Below are 17,421 nucleotides of genomic sequence, written 5' to 3' on the forward strand. Positions count from 1 at the left end.
GTGAAGCCTTTTTTCACCTTCCTGAATAGCAGCCGTTGAGTGCTGGTATCATTGTCGAGTTGGGTGTATAAGTGCAGTTGACCGCTGAGCTCTGCCAGCTTCCTGGGTGTCGACCAGACCACTGCAGAGGAGGCAGAATCCCATGGCTCAACAGGGGTAGTTTGTTGACCATTATGGCATCGCTTTCTGCCCTGACTAGTTGGTTTGGGTGTGGTGGGCTTAGCAGGAGGCTCAGGTAGTACCATAGGGTTCATCAGGGGCTTAACCATCGCCACAGGGTGTAGACCAGTCCACTTCCAACCACTTCTGATGTTCGAGACTGATAGACCAGCAAGTCGAGCCTTCTGGTAACAGTCCAGGAAGTTCCTTTTACCTATAATGGTAGAGTCGTTCCATTGAGACAAGTAACCGAGCTCCTTCCGATAGGCTGACTTAACAGGGCTGAAGACAGACTGGTCAAGAGGCTGGAGGACATGAGAGGAGTGTGGTGGTAAGAACAGTAAATGGATATTGTTAATATAGCAATTCCACATGAAGTCTGTCGTCGTATGACTCCCATGCCCATCCACAATCAGCAGTCGAGCCTCCCCCTCAGCCTCAGGCATAGTCTGTGGGATGAACACCTTCTCTAACCATTCAATGGCAGTTAAGTCTGTAGTCCAGCCATTATCTGTTGCTGTGAACTCCCACCCATCGTATGGAACGAGATGTAATGGAAACCACTGCTGTTGGACTGTCTTCCCCTTGAAAATGATAAGAGGACGAAGTGCCCTACCCAAGGCTGAGATACACTCAATGATAGAGACCCATGCCCTCGACCCAGGTTGTTTCTTGCGAACAGACGTCGTCTCAGCCATACCCAGCACTAACCCATTAGCTCCCTGACCCTCGAGGATGCCAGTCTCATCCATATTATATCTGTTGGCTGGTTTGATGTCCTTGATCTCAGGGATAGCGAGGAACTTAAACCAGTTCCTAATGACCTCAGTAGATGCCCCATTAACGCGTCTAGAATCGATAGAACGACTTCTCTGAACCTTAATGATAGGGTTCCTTCTCACAAAGGCATAGATCCAGCCTTTTCCCAGTGGTTTGGTATCCCCAGCAGCAGCCAGAACTCGCTCTGCGAATTCCTTCACCTGTTGGTGCGTTGGTGCGAGGCCCAGCGAAGCCTGAATGCGAACCCATTGTGCCAGCTTACTCTCCTGGTCAGGAGACAGCCTCTGCCAGTCAGCAAAAGCCACTTTCCTAGTCTGACCACCTTGGAGACGTAGTTGGAGGGTTGATCGTGGTATCCCATACTCCAATGAGGCTCTCTTTTGACTCTTGCCGTTTGAGATGTCCTCGAGAGCCTGACGAAGCTGATCTTCGGTATATTGAGGCATTAGATATAGAAGAAGGTATGTGCAAAAGATGAGCCCATTTGGACGCGAATTGAAAATGTTGTGATAAAAGGAGGTTGGGGGTGGGCATTGGGTTGTGGTGGATTTTCGCGTTTTTGTGGGTGCCAGAAACAGTGGGGTGCCAGGAAGTGGGGGGTTTGACTTACTTCACCCCAGTTGCTTGTGGTGACACAAGACGTTCGAAGATGAAAGTTCTTCGTGAAACGAAACCAGATGATCGGCCTTCCCAGGATCATCTTCCATGAAGATAATATCTTCAATCGCCATCAGAGTACTGTGGCAGTGCAGGTGTATCCCATGTAAGGTAGTACCATGATACTATCAAGGTACACTTGCAGTCCGGCTAGGACTACGTCTACTGTTAGACCATTATGGCCTTCGGCGATCTGAAGCGGGCTTTGATATCGTATTGTAATCTATCGAGACTACATATATGTCACGAGATATATAAGTAGGTATGGTTAATGCTGCCTATAAGGAGTGGTCCACTTTTATGATAATATATACTTATCTAGGTTTAGAGAAGTCAGGCAACGAGGGTTTACAAAGTATAGCTATAGTGAATGAAATAATGCGCTTCCATCGTTCTGTGAGAGTTTAAAGGCCCTTGATCAATGACAATGCCGTGATTTCAGTAATATCGATCACTTCGCCCGGCATTCAGAGTAAATACGAGGCATCCAACCTGCGTAACTCCGCCAATCCCCCCATTGATACCTGCGGGTCAAGAACGTCAGTTCGTCTCTATATGTGACCGAATACGTGTACTAAAGACAAACACTCACAGTGCTTCCAGTTGGCTAACATAATGTCATTACAAGACGTCCCATCAGGACCAAGCGGTCGCTGGATATCTTGGAAATCTTGCGAGGTGCGACATCCGACCTTCCAGTGGACCTTGAAGTCCAGATAAACACCGTATTTATCCTTGTAGCGCCATCGCCAGGCATGAAGGGGGTGGTCTTGCACATCGTCGACGATAGTGAGGGTATCGCGCGCGAGGTCCGAGTCGCAAAATCGTTCAATGCCCTTGTTCACGCCATCGTGATGGACATCTCGGTGGCGATTGTACTCTTTGTAAGAAGGATTGTTGCATTCGATTGGGAAGAGCTTGAGCGGCGTCTCATCTGCTCGGGGCTTAACTAATGTAAAGTACGGGTGTCTAGAGTCGGGGAGTTGTGTTTGTGGCTTTAGATCGCCTGGATTCTCTGATGGGGTGAAAGGCGCGCCTTCTGGAGGTGAGAGGCTCGAGGGTAATGTTATGGGATACTTGGGAGTTGATGGGGGTCTGATTGAGGGAACTAGTGTGGAGTTGGAGTTGTGTGGTAGGCTGGTCGGTGGATTTGAGCCCTTGAATTCGTGAATGACGGCAGCATGGCTTGCGATAGCATAGAGTATGAATGACTGAAGAAGAAAGTTGGCTAGCATGATGACAGGTTTTAGTGGAAGGTCGGAATGGAAGGAATCATGTCTATTATGAGTTCAAAAAGGAGGCCTCTAGGTCTACCCGTAATTCTGGGGGAAAGTTCCTTATAAGGACTGCCGTGCGAGCTCATCAGGTGATACGAAAGAAATGTTTGTGAGTTAGCAAGTCAGTTATCGACGTACTAAGATTTCAGCTTGTTCACTGCTCTCAGACCGTTACACAGAGAAGCTGCCGAGTCTTTCGACTTCGTACAAAGCTGGTTTTGTTTCGTTCCTTAAACATGATTCCTTGTTTAACATAGGCACCTAAGCAGGTATGGCAATCGCTATAGGCACTGTCCATGTCAAACAGGACCATTGTTATTAAAGCAAGCCCCTTGCCGCGTTTGCGTGGCTCTTCTACAAAGCACTTCTTGTGCAACTCGTAAAAGACGCAACGATATCTCCCTTGCACACTTGAATTGTAGAAAAGCAAATGATTCTCATCGTGTTACGTAACCTTCAATCTGATGTCCCAGGAGTAGTATCTATCGTGCAAGGGATTTCCCAGGCTTCGAACGCCCAGTCGCCCACTTGGTCTTCTGGCACTCAAGTTCCGCCTCCGACAACTCTTGCCAAACTTTAAGAACCCCGGTGAACCCGTTCAAATGCTGCTTGAATAAGTCTAAACACATGAAGTCAGGTAGCATCCACCAGTGCGAAAAGTTCTGGTGATTATTCTCAACAGTGAACAGACCCGGAATGGTCCGCATGACGATGCTGCAAAGAGGACAGCATGGTTTGGAGATCCCAATGTACTTACCTATACGTGAAGTTATTGCTCGAGCCTCGTCTTCCGGCCGCTTCCGGAGTAAGTAGTAGTCAAGAACCTGCATTTCACAGTGCTTTAGTCTCAACATAGGTCCCTGTATGGTAGGGACTACGGGGCTGCAGGGGGCTGCAAGGGGACGAAGCTTGATGTTGATTTTCCTCAAAATATGCTTACAGCGATATTTTGGCAAGAACCCGGAGATGATGTCGAGATTGAGCAAGGGATCGGCAATGATCTTGAGAATGGAGTAGAAGCACTGACTCAGCTTTTTCGTCTTGAGATCCAAGAATGTTCGGCGGCTACCTGTCAATTCCAAGAACTCACGAATCTCATCTTCAACCTGTTTGCTTTCTCTATTATTCCACAAGCGACGTAATGCTTGCGATGTTTCATAGAGTCCCGGATTCAGGTCATTAGTGACCAAGTGGTCAGCCCGGGGAATGGCCTCTTCTGTGAATTGATCAGCTGTTTCCAGAACGCAGTTGAGGGGCCTAGCTTTCCGTTGTTTATCACTCCTGTGCAGCTCTTTTGCTTTTTGGACATTTGCTAACCAATCCAGTACTTCGAGTGAATCCTTGCCGAAAGCCTGGCCGGCCACGCCGTGTGGAGCGAGACGTCTCAAAATCGTTTGCAAGCCTTGACATTCGATCCGAACATCGTGAAGAATACGGACGGTAACGTGCTTCAGAGCTAAGGGTTCGACATGAGCTAGCACATCGTGGCCGTTCATCAAGTCTTGCAAGATCTTCATAAACTTAAGGTCTTTCTCACAGAGACCCTTGTTCTTTGCGAGCCTGAAGTTGATGGTTTGCACTTTAAGAAGCTCACTGTCGTCGACATCACAACCGACCGCGCCAGCGTGGTAGAAAACCTCGTTACTGATCCCACTGGTGGTCTGAAGAAAGTAGGCTAGAGAGTTCTGGGTTGGATTGAGGTCTTTCATGTCTTTGCCGAGCTTATGCGTGCTGATGAGTGTTGGAGTCGGGAGAGATTTGGCGACATCCTGTAACAACTTAAATCCGTCAGACATGATTCCTGATGTTCGAAGCAAGCCTTTGATTCCTTCACCGGTAAAGAAATTCAAGTACTCAAGTACAGACTTCCCGGCACTGTCCCTGATTTCCAGAGCTCCTGTGTCATCGCGTTTTGCGAGCTTGCCTCGTGGTGTCGACGGATTCAAGGTAGCAGGCTCCTCATGAGCAATTGGCTCTGAGTTTGAAGCGTGGGTGAGGTTATTGTGTGTAACCATGATGCGATTGAACTTGAAGGCGTGAAATAGGCGGACGGTGTGGTCGTTGCCTATAATGTAATCTGATCCTCATTGCAAAGGGTGTCTGATCTCGCCTTATGTATGACTCTAGAGAGGAACGCAGAAGGTGCTTCGGATATCTCGATTAATCTAAACGACGCGTAGAATCACATATCAGAAGTGATCAACGATTTGCGCTGGTTTCTTGGCAGGTGATCTGGAAACGACAAAGCTCGATCAGAGTTTCGAACGAAACAATGAGGACTCTAGACTGTACCTCGTCTCAATACATCAAGAGGCATGGGACGTGCCAAGACTTCATCAGGATTTCGAGGAATGGTTTAGAAATCGACTTTAATATTGTGAAATAACTCTGAGGGTTCAAATTGCCACGAACAAGCATCAACGTAGATGTTCTCTATTAAGCCATTCAAGAGAATACATGGAGACTGGGTTGAACTCTCCTTCCATCAGACATGCACAACCTTGGCTCACAGTCAGTTGTAATGACGTATTGTACGGAAGTGGGCATTACTTTTCTTACCACATGTAATGAAGTGATTTGGGTGTTCCTCCATAGCTTCATTGGTCCTTTCGCAAAAGAAGGAGAATACGACAAATACGCGTGCACTCGAGTACAAATCTTGTGCAGGTAGACATCGGTCCCTCAAGTATGAAGCAGTAGTGATATATGAATGAAGTCTACGTTGACATTATGGGTATAACTAATACAGATGACCGCCCAAAGCCCAAATCGCTATCGTTAACTGAACACATTAGGAAGTTGCCTCCCCATTAAAAATGTGAGATCTGACACTAGAATAAAGAGTCCGAGGTCTTCATAAGCCTGATCAGTAGATTGACAGATGTTCGTCAATGTTCCTCGAATCAAGCCGCTGAAAACTGGCTCTTCAGTGTAGCTGTAATGTGTCTTTCACATGCTGCCCACGCTCTGTGCCCTCTCCTTCTCAATCGTATCAATGGAAAGCGGCCTTCCATTAACCTTCTTCCCTCCCGAGTGACCTTCCATCTCTACAACGACAGTTGTCACCGTCTCCATCTGAATGCCTTCCATCTGTCCAGCCCGTCTTCTTAGAGACTCCTGGCTGATGCTCCGATGAGCTCCACTGCGACGTCTATCTCTCTTCAAGTCACCCGCACCACGTCCCCGGCGGAATAGCTTCCAGAGCCAACCGCCTGTACCCTCGTCCGCAGACAGATTGTTAGGTGCACTACCGGCACCCTGTACCCACACCATGTTGCCATAGCGGCGGTTAGCGGGTGTGCGCATGAAGGCGAAGGTCTCGATACCCGTCTCTTCGTAGTCTGGGGAGGCATTGAAGATAATGACATGGCGAGTGGTGGAGAACAAAAGAACATCTAGCCAGCCGTTGGATGCAATCATTGCACCAGCGAGGCAGAAGTATTCCAGCGAGACGGACTTTCCGGCCATTGTGATGACACGACCCAACGCCAGTGGTGCCGTGCAAAGGATGTAAATGATGGGATATATGAGGAAAGCAGGGTGATGTCCAGCGTTGCTCGGGTTAGAAGTCGATGCTTCGCCATGGGAGCTCTTCGGTGGCCCGGACTGGGACATTGTGTGCGCATGGCTGAGCTTACGACCGCGGTTGCTCTGTGAGACGGAGGAAGTAGTGTTGTTGGAGGAGGAAGGGAGTTGAAGAGATGGGTCAGTACTCCGGATGTGGTTGAAGATGAGGACGTAGAGGACTGCAGTGATGAAAAAGGAAACAAACATCCACAGGTAGTGAAGGTACAGACGCAACGCCTCATAACGAACATTTACCCAGCACTGGGAATACGTTAGCTCGAGTTTAGATGGCGACGGACTGACAGAGGCTTACCCATGCAGCAGCGCGGACGTAGAGGCCGCCGTCGTCGGCCCCGTTGTTGGTGATGATGACGCCGGCTATGGCCAAGGCGTAGATAAAGAACCAAACAGAACCGATCATGCACCAGAATGCCCAAGTCGGAAGCTTGTAATCTCTGACGACCGACAGATAGGTGTGAACGGCAATCGTGGTGATGAAAGCACTAGAAGCTAAATCGCCCGTCGAGATGAACCAGCCCTGTGCCCAGCATGTTGTGCTCTCCACGATGATTCCACCCTTATTGAGCCATGCCGCATTGAGTAAGAAAGCGAGAGCTTGCTGGATATCTGCGAGCAGCAGGTTGTAGATGAGCATGAGGAACTGGTTGGGTGCGTCCCTCTTGACTTTGTTCTTCTTGTTGCCCGGGTACATCGTCTCCGGAAGACCCATCTCTTCGGCGAGGACGGCATCCGCGTTCGGCTCATCCGCCATGCGCTGCGGCCGGTCCGGGCCCGGTGCAAGATACCATATTATCAGCCGATAGGTCAAGACTAAGAAGAGTGCTGTTGTTGTGATGAACGAAAGGAAGCCGAAGAAAGAAACGGCAGTTAGGCCCCGTTGAAGGACTTCGGGAAGTGGCGTCAACGTTTGACTGTTCGGGTCCAGTTCCATGGCGGGCGATCAACGGCGACGGAGCACCAGGTGGCGTTTCGGGATGGAACGGGGTGGAGGGTTCGGGTCGCCGTTGGATGACTTGTCTTTACCGAGCTGTCATCCAAGCTTTTGGCGCAACGCCCTCTCCGATGACAATCCTTTGTTGGCGAGTATGCCAGCTGACGCAGAGGTCGACGGTTTCGTTCGAAAGGCGTTGCAAAAGTGGCTGCAAGCCAGATCATAAATGGCCTTGGTCTCTTGAGCTGGACCAGACCAGACTGCGGAGCCAAGAACGACCATGGAGGCCCTGTCCCTGGCATAATTCTTAGCTTGAATGGAATGAACACGACCCAACTCGTGAGGGGTGGTTATTAAGCATTTCACTGACTAGGGGATGGAGATCATGTCGGTAAAGACCACTTCCGTACGAACGGACAAATCGAGAAAGATGGGAATTCGAGTGATGGCCGGAGTTCCACCTCCCCTAAATGGCAATATGACCGGGATTCTGGGTCCCTCTTTCATCGTAGCTCGACAATCTGGAGACTCGAGGTGCGCGAGCGAGGGGTGGTTGCACGCCCACGCATCTGGATCCGGGGAAAGAAGAGTTGTGGACGATTTACAATCAGCGGTATGTCACGATCGACAGCCAATTACTCTAGACTTTCCACGACATCCGTACCAAGAGCCGTAGTCACCAATAACTCTAGATAAAAGACACCACGCTTCCATCGAAAGTTCAACGAATCGAGCAAAGATGTGTGTCTCGTTGCACCGACGTGGCCGCAGTAGCCCAGACTCTTTGACTGCTTCATTTCACTAAGGACGAGCCTGTCAGGAAGAAAGTTAAGACAGGGGCTCAATGGGCGAGAAGGGGAGGGGGCTGCCACGAGGTCTGGCTGAGCTAGAGCTCGACGGTCTGGTGCTAAATCGCTAGGTCGAACCTTAGCTGAAGCCCGTGGTCCCCTTTCATTGGTGCCTTTCCGACCGTACTCAGGGGTTGGATCCTTTGGGGAGCCACCGGCATGATCACCGAGATGGGCTGCACGAAGTGCTAGCTTCCACCCGGTTGTCCCTGTGTTGACAGGAGAGAAGTTAGGCTTCTGTAATGGCACGATGTTTGTGAGCTAGAATCTCTGTTGTGGAGTTGCTCGTTGCTTTTTTGTCTTTTGCGTTGTTTGCGATGCTTTTCGGCCTGTCCCCACGAGTTCCATCATCTCCATAGAAGCTCCATCACGATTCTTCAGCTCTGTGCCCCACCGCTCACGCTGTTGACTCTGACGCTAGGCAGAAGACGGCGACCCTTTACGAGACTCGACTGCGCTAACACGATGGCGGCGTCAAACTGCTCTTGGCTCACAAGCGGACCGTCGTCTAGATTGTTTCGAAATGTTCTCTCTCTTGGACTAGTCGCGAGAGAGGCGATAATCTCGGTCGATGACCGTTGGAACTAATGAGGCAAGAGATGCGTTCGATATCTGATTTGCAGGCCGTCAACGTGGTGTCCAGGGACCAAATCCGATATACTCAACCATGGCTTCGGCATTCGCATGATGCCACCCAACACCTTGCACTTGCAGGGCAGTTGGCGTGCGCCACTGAAACGATGATCTCGCTTTCTTCCGAGTTGTCAGACTTGACCGATCTCGCATTGAAACTGTCAAAGAAAAAGAAAAGTGAACCGTTACAGGATCTTTCTGCTCGAGCGACATATCGACTCCTCCGACGTCACACAAAGGATATGTCCTTTGACTTCCTTGGCAATGAGACCCAGAAAGAAGCTATATTTGAGACAAATTATTGCGTAACAATTCACTGGATTTGGGTACGTAAATTGCCAGTTCTCGACTCCGTGTCCGTCGGATTGCCACCGGACTTACCGCCATCGCGAGTTGTGCAAGTGGAGTGGCGGCTTGCTGTTTGCCAGCTGAAGACCGCCATGTACGGCCAAAAGACAGCATGTCCCCAGCCCTATCCTGGGATAAAGCAAGCACCCTAGACTTCGAAGGTCGGGTCGGATCATGTTTGCATATTCCATCCGCCCTGCAATCGTTCATGACTCTGTCGACCCGAAACTCTGGAACAGGGGGGATCAGTGAGAGTTCCAACACCATAACCACGCGGTGATGAAGAATAAGACCAGCCAGGGCCTGGGATTCGTGATCATTATGAGCTGGGCACCCTCGAACCCTGGGCTAAGCCACCCTGGAAGGAGATTTGCAGGGCAAAGGGTCAGAGCTTACGCCCTCGTGATAAAGCTAAAGCCAAGTTACGTTAGCTTCAAGACTTTTAGCGTCCAGCCGCACTGCAGGGGACATATCCGATTACTTGACCCGGATCGCATTGGTTTCCTCAAACAATCTCCCCCAGCAGCAGGGCAGAATTTACAAAGCTTGGTACGGCAGACTGCAAGAGGCACTCCGCCAAAACACTTTTTTCATGCGTCAAAGCAGAAATCGAATTTTACAGTCACCCATCCCACCACCGATTATTGAACTTCATACTAGTGAGATAAACTAACTATAGTTTATATAGAATTACGGCTTAAGATATATTATCGATTGAGTTTATGGGACCTCGTACGGCGGTATATAAAATTGTATAGTTACTACTATAAACTATTAACGTGGTTTACCAGTCAGCCGCGCATATCAGTCAGCTGTTACGCCCGCCGCAACTTGTCACTGTGGGCGCGTAGCTATATATGCAGAACAAGGGACAATGATGACCGGAGTCATCATTATCGAAGCTTTTGCTTTGTGCCACAGTTGGTTGCCTTGTCCAGCTCGTAACAATTCTATTACCTTCCAGTGCCTTCTTTCGCCCACGTAAGCTTACATAATCAATCTTGCTTATGCAATCAATGTCTATATTAATCTATAACTGTTATAGAATAATATAATATATAATATGCTTACGTAATATGAGTAATAAGGCAAATAATAAGGTAAAAGATTTACCTTTCCCACAAAAACCGCGTGCAACTAGTAGATATCGCCTTCTCATCGTTAATAGGCATGAAAGTCACCACTCTACGGACTTTAAGATATATTACAAGGAAAACAATATCATCATACTCTGCATGCCGGCCTATTCATCTCATCTACTTTAACCCTTAGACGTTGGGTGTTTTGGGCCACTAAAGACGGCTTATGGTCGATAAATTGGGGATAAGATGCGCCGGGTGTTACGACCCAACATGCATGACCAAGAACAAGGTCTGCCCCGCAGGCTCTGCCCCGCAGGTTCGCGGTGGCTACAGCGCACCATGTATGCAGAGGACAAGGAACACTAGGCACCCTCTCACGGAACGGAAGAACTATGGACAAGTCACGTGATGATAAGGGATAAGAGATAAGGATAAGGATATGTTGGATATGAGTTATCCAAGCGATCCTTGGATAACCAGGATATGAGCTATCCAACATATCCAAACAAGGACACTGTCCAGCACAAAGGACATGTTCAGAATCAGGACTTGTATATAAGGATGGACTTGAGCCGGACTCTAGGACAGACTTCCCATAGCTTCTTCAGCAATTAACTTCGTATCAGGATTAACATCCGCTTTCAGCTACTACCTTGACAAGACTACGATTGATCACCGAAGCCTTACCTGCCCTTACGATTGACAGACATAGCTTCCCTGAAGCTATCCCCGACTACGATTACTGTTACCAGTTCCGCAGCCTCAACTTCTGCAAACTACCCCTACGACTAGCTGGCCGTAACACCGGGGTAATACGTATATTACAAAGGAGGACTTCTTCCCTGCATTTCGCAACGCTTTCACGCAAGCCCTAACGGTAAAAAACATCTAGGGAGGTTTTAAAAGGGCTGGGCTTGTTCCGTTAAGTACTGAAAGTGTGCTTTCGAAGCTAGATATGAAGTTATACACTCTAACGCCCCCAGGGTCTCTCCCAGCAACACCCCCAGCATGGACTTCTCAGACACCAAACAACCCAACAGAGGCAAATTCTTAATCAACTTTAATTAAAGGTCGAATCTTAAATCATCCAAATAGCTCGCCAACACCAGCTAATAACGTAGTTAACTATATCCTTAAAGGGATATTAGCTATAATATATCGTAATACTCTTCTAGAGGCTGAGAACAAAACCCTTCGGGAGGAGAATAATCTACTTAGCCGACGGCGGAGATCTAAGAAAACTCGTCTTAGGCAAGGAGGGAGCCTTACTATAGCTGAGGCAGATGACCTTCAATCACAGAAAGAGGCTATAGCTCAGATTAAGGAGGAAACGCGCCGGAGTAATGGCCGTCGGCCGAGGACGGAAACAGGTCAACGGCGATGTGGCGTCTGCGGGAACACTGGACATAATGCGCGCACATGTCCATTTCAGAAAGAAATATCTAGAGAAGAGGATTATGGGTAGTTTCAATTAATTAAACTTTGTTGATGTTGATCAAGATTTACATACGTGGAGTGTATTACGGCCAGCTAGTCGTAGGGGTAGTTTGCAGAAGTTGAGGCTGCGGAACTGGTAACAGTAATCGTAGTCGTGGAATAGTTTCAAGGAAACTATGTCTGTCAATCGTAAGGGCAGGTAAGGCTTCGGTGATCAATCGTAGTCTTGTCAAGGTAGTAGCTGAAAGCGGATGTTAATCCTGATACGAAGTTAATTGCTGAAGAAGCTATGGGAAGTCTGTCCTAGAGCCCGGCTCGAGTCCATCCTATATACAAGTCCTGATCCTGAACATATCCTTTGTTGCCTGATCACCATGTTCGTTGGTGATCACTAAGTGGATACTGGTGAGCGCTCACTTTGGGTGATCACTGTGATCACCTTATCGTGTGCTCACTTTGGGTGATCACTGTAATCACCTTATCGTGTGCTCACTTTCCTTATCGTCACGTGACTTGTTCCATAGTTCTTCCGTTCCATGAGGAGTCACCTGAGTTCCCGGATTCTCTGCGTATATCAGGTAGATAGCCGCCGCAGGCCTGTGGGGCGGGCCCCCTGGCCTTGTTATGCATGTTGGGTTGTAACAGAGTGGTTGCTGTCGAGCGATCCGCTTGCTTGTCCGATCCGCTCGCTTATCATGCACGTTATATTTTTTATAATTTATACATAAAGTCTATATATAACAATCTTCCTAACTTTCAAATTTACTATATTTTAAATATGTAACGTACATGATAAGCGAGTGGGCCAGACAAGCGAGTGGGCCACCCAACCACGACCACATGACATGAAGGAGCAAATATCAACACTCACCTCATGGATTCAATCCAAACTATTCAGAGTCCTCTTCCTCAGACATTTCCTCATTGAATCGACATGTTCGCGCATTGTGACTAGTGTTCCCGCAGACACCACATCGTCGTTAGCCCGTCTTAGTCCTCGGTCGGCGACCACTACTCCGGCGCATTTCCTCCTCCACCTAGGCTATAGCCTCTCTCTACGACTAAAGGTCCTCTCCCTTAGCTATAGTAAGGCTTCCTCCTTATCGGAGACGGTTTTTCTTAGCTCTCCGGCGTCGACTAAGTAGGTTGTTCTCCTCTCGAAGGATCTAGTTCTCGGATCTTAATAAGGCGATCTAGTGTATAAATCCACGAGCCCCCTTAGATAGATGCTCTATAGCTTCGATAATTAAAGTTAGTAAGCTATTTTAATAACGGTAGATTCGATTCTTAATAAGTTCTAACTAAGAAGATGCTTCCGTTAGGTTATTTAGTGTCTGAGAAGTCTATACCGGTGGTGTTGTCGGGAGGGATCCTGGAGGCGTCGGAGTGCGTAACTTCATATCAAGCTTTAAGAGCACACTCTCTGCACTCAAAGGCACAATTCCTGACCCTCTGAATCCTCCCTGGATGTTTTTCTCCGTGATTGCTTGCGTAAAAGCCCTATGAAACGCCGGGAAGAAGTCCTCCTTAGTAATATACGTATTACCCCGACGCATCTTATCCTCGATTTCTCGACCGTACGCCGTTTTTAGAGGCCTAAAACATCCAACATCTAAGGGCTGGAGTATATAAGACGAATAAGCCGGCATATACAGGGTAAGGATATTGTTCTTCTTATAAAAAATCTCGAAATCTGCGGAGTAGTGACTTTCGTATCCGTCGACGACGAGGAGGAGGTATTAACCCTTTGTACGCGGTCTTATATGCCGTTCGAAGTGCCGAGCCTAGTCTAGACCTCTTTCATTTATTGTCCATCCATTTTTAGACGTTGCGATGACCTAGTCGTGTAGGAGACCGGATTCCATATACTAGGTAGAGAGGTGATATTGGCCCGTAACGATGATATACGGCGGAACGCTGTAGCCCGACGGGCTAATAGCCTGAATAACCGTAACTCATTCACGATTGCCAGGCTACATCATTTTCGTGTTTGAACGCCTTTCGGCACTGGTCACGACCATGCCGGTTGAGATCTGGCCCATCATAAAGCTAGTCTCGTCAAAGTTATAGATATCTGAGTCTACGATGCCGTACTTCGCGATTATATTCGCCACAAGCAAGAACTACGCGTTAATCGCGCCCGGATCTTCGCATTAGGCCCTCTTATAGTCGTACTTGCGAAAATGACGCGTTCGTAACTCTAGTTATCGCTTTACGAAGCTCGAAGCCCATCGCTTCCCAACATGGGGCGCGTCACGATCAGCGAGCAATCGATTCGCCATTTCTTCAACACCGCGAAGACGGGGAGGAAAACATCTGGCATCTAGGTCGAGGATGTACTTAATTAGCTTCTTCTCTTCTAGTAGCGTTAAATTCCGTGAGTTGGGTATGCTATTATATCGTGATAATGTTCCCTTTAATCTGCGGCCTAAGGTAACGCGACTAATGTTATAGATCTTTGCCGCGGCCCGAATACTGAGATTTCGGTCTTTCTGGGTAGCCTGAAGCGCTAGGTTTAATTTGGTATCTTTGTTATGTACTGTCATTGTTTTCGATGGAGAAATGCGTGTTGTGATGATGTAGGTGGCACGATGGCGGTTGGGTGGCCCACTCGCTTGTCTGGCCCACTCGCTTATCATGTACGTTAATAATAATGCCTTTACTCTATAGGAGGAATCGTCATAAGAGCTAAATTTGATATTGAGTAATACTACTCGATAGAACTCGATATACAACATAATCAACTGGGCCCTACTTAAACGTACCTAGATCAACGGTTACGTACGCCATACTCTGGGCCTCGAAAATAACGAAGATTATATCCTAAGTAAGGAATTCCTCACTAACGAGGATTAGCAAGTCCTCGTCAAGTTAAATAAGGTTCTCGAGCCCCTCTATAAGCAGACTAAGAGATGTAAGGGCTGGGGTAAGGGTGACGGGCATAGTCGACTCTGGGAGGTTCTGGCAAGCATCGAGTATCTCTTAGATCGACTCGAGGACTAGCGTAAGCTCTACGATACCCCTACTACCGAAGAGATTAACCTCACGGCTACCTAAGTATCCTAAAGTCTTTTATCATAGTTATCTCGACTAGTAAGGGTATCGTATCGATCTGCCAGAACGCCAGTCTTGTAGACCCTATTAATCAATAGTATCCTAACTCATACCCAGTCTGACTATATCGCTACTTCGCAGCAGAGTCAACCGCGCCGCCCCCAGGGTACTAACTTCGACTCTTACGGATACTTACGCCTATCGATTATTAATGGTTGGCAAGTACTTAACAAATATTACCTTAAGCTTGGAGAGTCTCCTCTCTACGCCGCAGTAGTGATCTTATACCCTGGCCGGGGCCTACAATGGCTCAAGAAGCGTTAGAACACCCCAGAGACGCGAGGATGGCTTCATGACGCCCAGGAAGGACTTCGAGACTATTGGGAGCAATGGTATGCCGAGATGACTACCCGTCCTAAAGAATCAACCTATCCAGAGCCTCCTTCAGAGCCTCCGCGAGGCTCTTTTGTATCGATCGTAGTTCCTCCGAGGGTTGAAGACTCTGAATATCGTCAATGGTTAAACAGCAGCCTCCATGACGCTACTATCGACGAGGTTGACGAGCTGGATCGATACTTCACCCTCTCAATTACCCAGCCCGTCGACGATCCTATTCAGTGGTGGATTTCACATCAACAGACTTTCCCAACGCTCAGTAAACTTGCCCTCGACGTCTTTGCTATCCGAGCGATGGCGACCGACTACGAGAGGGCATTTAGCCTTACCAAACTTACGCTAACGTCACAGAGGCTATCCATGAAACCATCACTGCTTGAGGAGACACAATGCCTCCAGAACTAGGTTCGAGGGGGCAGCGTTGCTGTTGGTGGGCATTACTTCAAGCGGAAGGGTTGACGGAGGGCAGGATGACATCAGAACATCAGATAATATAAGTTTCTAACGCATAGAGATATCGTGAGAGCTTTACTGACTTCCTAAATAGGGGATATTAATCAATTCAATCCAAGCCAGTCAGATCAAGCAAGCTTCTTGTGAAAAATCAGTCAATCAGACAAGCCCGTCATCCAAGCTTGACTTGATTCATTGGTATGCAGCGCTGCATAGACGAAGGCATCGGCGCCTTTTCTGCATCTGAGCATGACAAATGCCCGCTAGGTGTTATGTTTGCACAGCATCGAGCACGATGATATCGCGATAGGCCCAGTATGAGCCACACAACATGAGTGCCGTACAATCTGCCATAGCGACCGCCGTCGAATGGATCTCGACTCGTTGCGTTAAGCTGTAGAACCGTCATCATTTGTGTGATGGCATCCATACATGTACGTTACTTGGTGGGACAGTCTCCTACATGGGAGGACTACGACCTTGTACTTGTTTCTTTGAGTAGAGAAGTAGCATATCATGACGGCTTGCATGAACGACAGCTTTTCTTTGCAGGAGGGGCTCTATTTCATGGCAGTGGGTCCAAATAAGGAGGATCCTGTGCGGTTTCTACATGTAAGAAATGATTACATAGTAAGTTTGAAGACACGTTGTTCTTTAGAAGCGTTTAGTTTGATTAACCGAATATACTCCAAACTCTTACTTCAGATCACTCAGTTTGCCGTTCCTTCTATTTGAGTAGGATTTATTAGACACCTCTTAGACGTCGGTCTACTCATTGGCGATTTGACTATGATCTGGCATCTATGGTTATCATACATTTGAAGACAGAGTCATATAACTCTACTTAAAATTATACCAGTACGTTGGCTTGTGAACACTTGGGGCATGTTTTGAGATCCACCAAACCTCATATACATGTACACCTGATATTGACAAAGTAGACTGTAAGCTTTTTTGTGTGCACAGTGAGATGGAAACCGCAAGCAGTTGCTCACCAGCTTGAGTGAAAGTCCAATCCGTTAGTACTTGACGAGGTTGTGATAGTCACTTGCATGCATTCCACACTCCCCTTGTGCATACCGGCAATCTCATCTTCGAAATGTATTACAAAGAGACGTACTTGTAGAGTGAGCCTCAGCAACTGAAGACCAGAATCAGGGGCTTGAGTGCACTAATCGTTTTGTTTAAACCATGAATATAAAAGTAAGTAGTTCAAAGTTCAAAATGCCAGGCCTTATGGGGCTCCCCGCGAGGTCGCAATAACTAAATTGATAAAATCTTCTGAATCTGAATGAAATAGTCTGTGTGACTTCAAATCAAACACCGGAGAAATTTGTATTTGTTGGTATACACGTCAGCAGGGCAACCGTACGGTTGGAACGAAGTGTCAATAATGGTCTATTATTGCTGCGTCTGGAGGTGGAAGGAGGAGATTGTGGGCAGAGCCCACGATCTCCCAGAAGTGGTATATAAGTGAAAGGGCCGTTTGTAAGTGCCCATACCGCCTTCCAGATCCATCTTTTCTGCCGACTGCTCAGAGATCCAACAGTATTCAACGCAAGGAGCCAAGTCTCCATCAAGTTCGAAGATGATCCCAGCGAAGCCTCTAGGTGCCAACTATCTTTAGCAAGCGGTAAATCACGTTAGAAAACTTAGTTAGTACTGCCTGTAACGGAAGATTTATTGGACTTGGTCGGAGCCTCGGAGATCTTGATCGCAAATCGCATTGAACCAGGCTTTACCGTTGATCTTGTTGCCTACGCCCCGTACCGACAGCC

At 47.9% G+C, this 17,421-nt stretch overlaps 5 protein-coding genes across 5 annotated transcripts; 2 read left to right on the forward strand and 3 right to left on the reverse strand.

The window, feature by feature from the left end:
- Positions 1–2,034: 2,034 nt before the first annotated feature.
- On the reverse strand, positions 2,035–2,549 carry BDP81DRAFT_304621 (uncharacterized protein; the record flags this gene model as incomplete). The annotated part of the gene is made up of 2 exons (XM_060583150.1): positions 2,035–2,120; positions 2,183–2,549. Coding segments are annotated over 2 exons (453 nt in total), but the record flags the coding sequence as incomplete, so codon positions are not given.
- An 806-nt stretch (positions 2,550–3,355) lies between these two features.
- Positions 3,356–4,888, reverse strand: BDP81DRAFT_516278 (uncharacterized protein; the record flags this gene model as incomplete). The annotated part of the gene is made up of 2 exons (XM_060595874.1): positions 3,356–3,492; positions 3,631–4,888. The coding sequence occupies 2 exons, from the start codon at positions 4,886–4,888 to the stop codon at positions 3,356–3,358; spliced, it is 1,395 nt and encodes a 464-aa protein (XP_060447058.1).
- A 674-nt stretch (positions 4,889–5,562) lies between these two features.
- Positions 5,563–7,691, reverse strand: BDP81DRAFT_470701 (uncharacterized protein). The gene is made up of 2 exons (XM_060594557.1): positions 6,754–7,691; positions 5,563–6,701 (listed from the first exon to the last, which is right to left on the reverse strand). Exons 1-2 carry the CDS (start codon positions 7,390–7,392, stop codon positions 5,823–5,825), a joined length of 1,518 nt encoding a protein of 505 aa, XP_060447059.1. The 5' UTR covers positions 7,393–7,691; the 3' UTR covers positions 5,563–5,822.
- A 3,623-nt stretch (positions 7,692–11,314) lies between these two features.
- Positions 11,315–12,445, forward strand: BDP81DRAFT_424998 (uncharacterized protein; the record flags this gene model as incomplete). The annotated part of the gene is made up of 3 exons (XM_060590177.1): positions 11,315–11,745; positions 12,188–12,190; positions 12,385–12,445. Coding segments are annotated over 3 exons (356 nt in total), but the record flags the coding sequence as incomplete, so codon positions are not given.
- A 4,560-nt stretch (positions 12,446–17,005) lies between these two features.
- Positions 17,006–17,280, forward strand: BDP81DRAFT_425013 (uncharacterized protein; the record flags this gene model as incomplete). Its single annotated transcript, XM_060590178.1, has 3 exons — positions 17,006–17,108; positions 17,156–17,223; positions 17,271–17,280. Exons 1-3 carry the CDS (start codon positions 17,037–17,039, stop codon positions 17,278–17,280), a joined length of 150 nt encoding a protein of 49 aa, XP_060447061.1. The 5' UTR covers positions 17,006–17,036.
- Between the last annotated feature and the right edge of the window lie 141 nt (positions 17,281–17,421).

This window comes from Colletotrichum phormii (assembly GCF_030913505.1).
Source record: "Colletotrichum phormii strain CBS 102054 chromosome Unknown BDP81scaffold_7, whole genome shotgun sequence".
NCBI lineage: Eukaryota > Fungi > Ascomycota > Sordariomycetes > Glomerellales > Glomerellaceae > Colletotrichum > Colletotrichum phormii.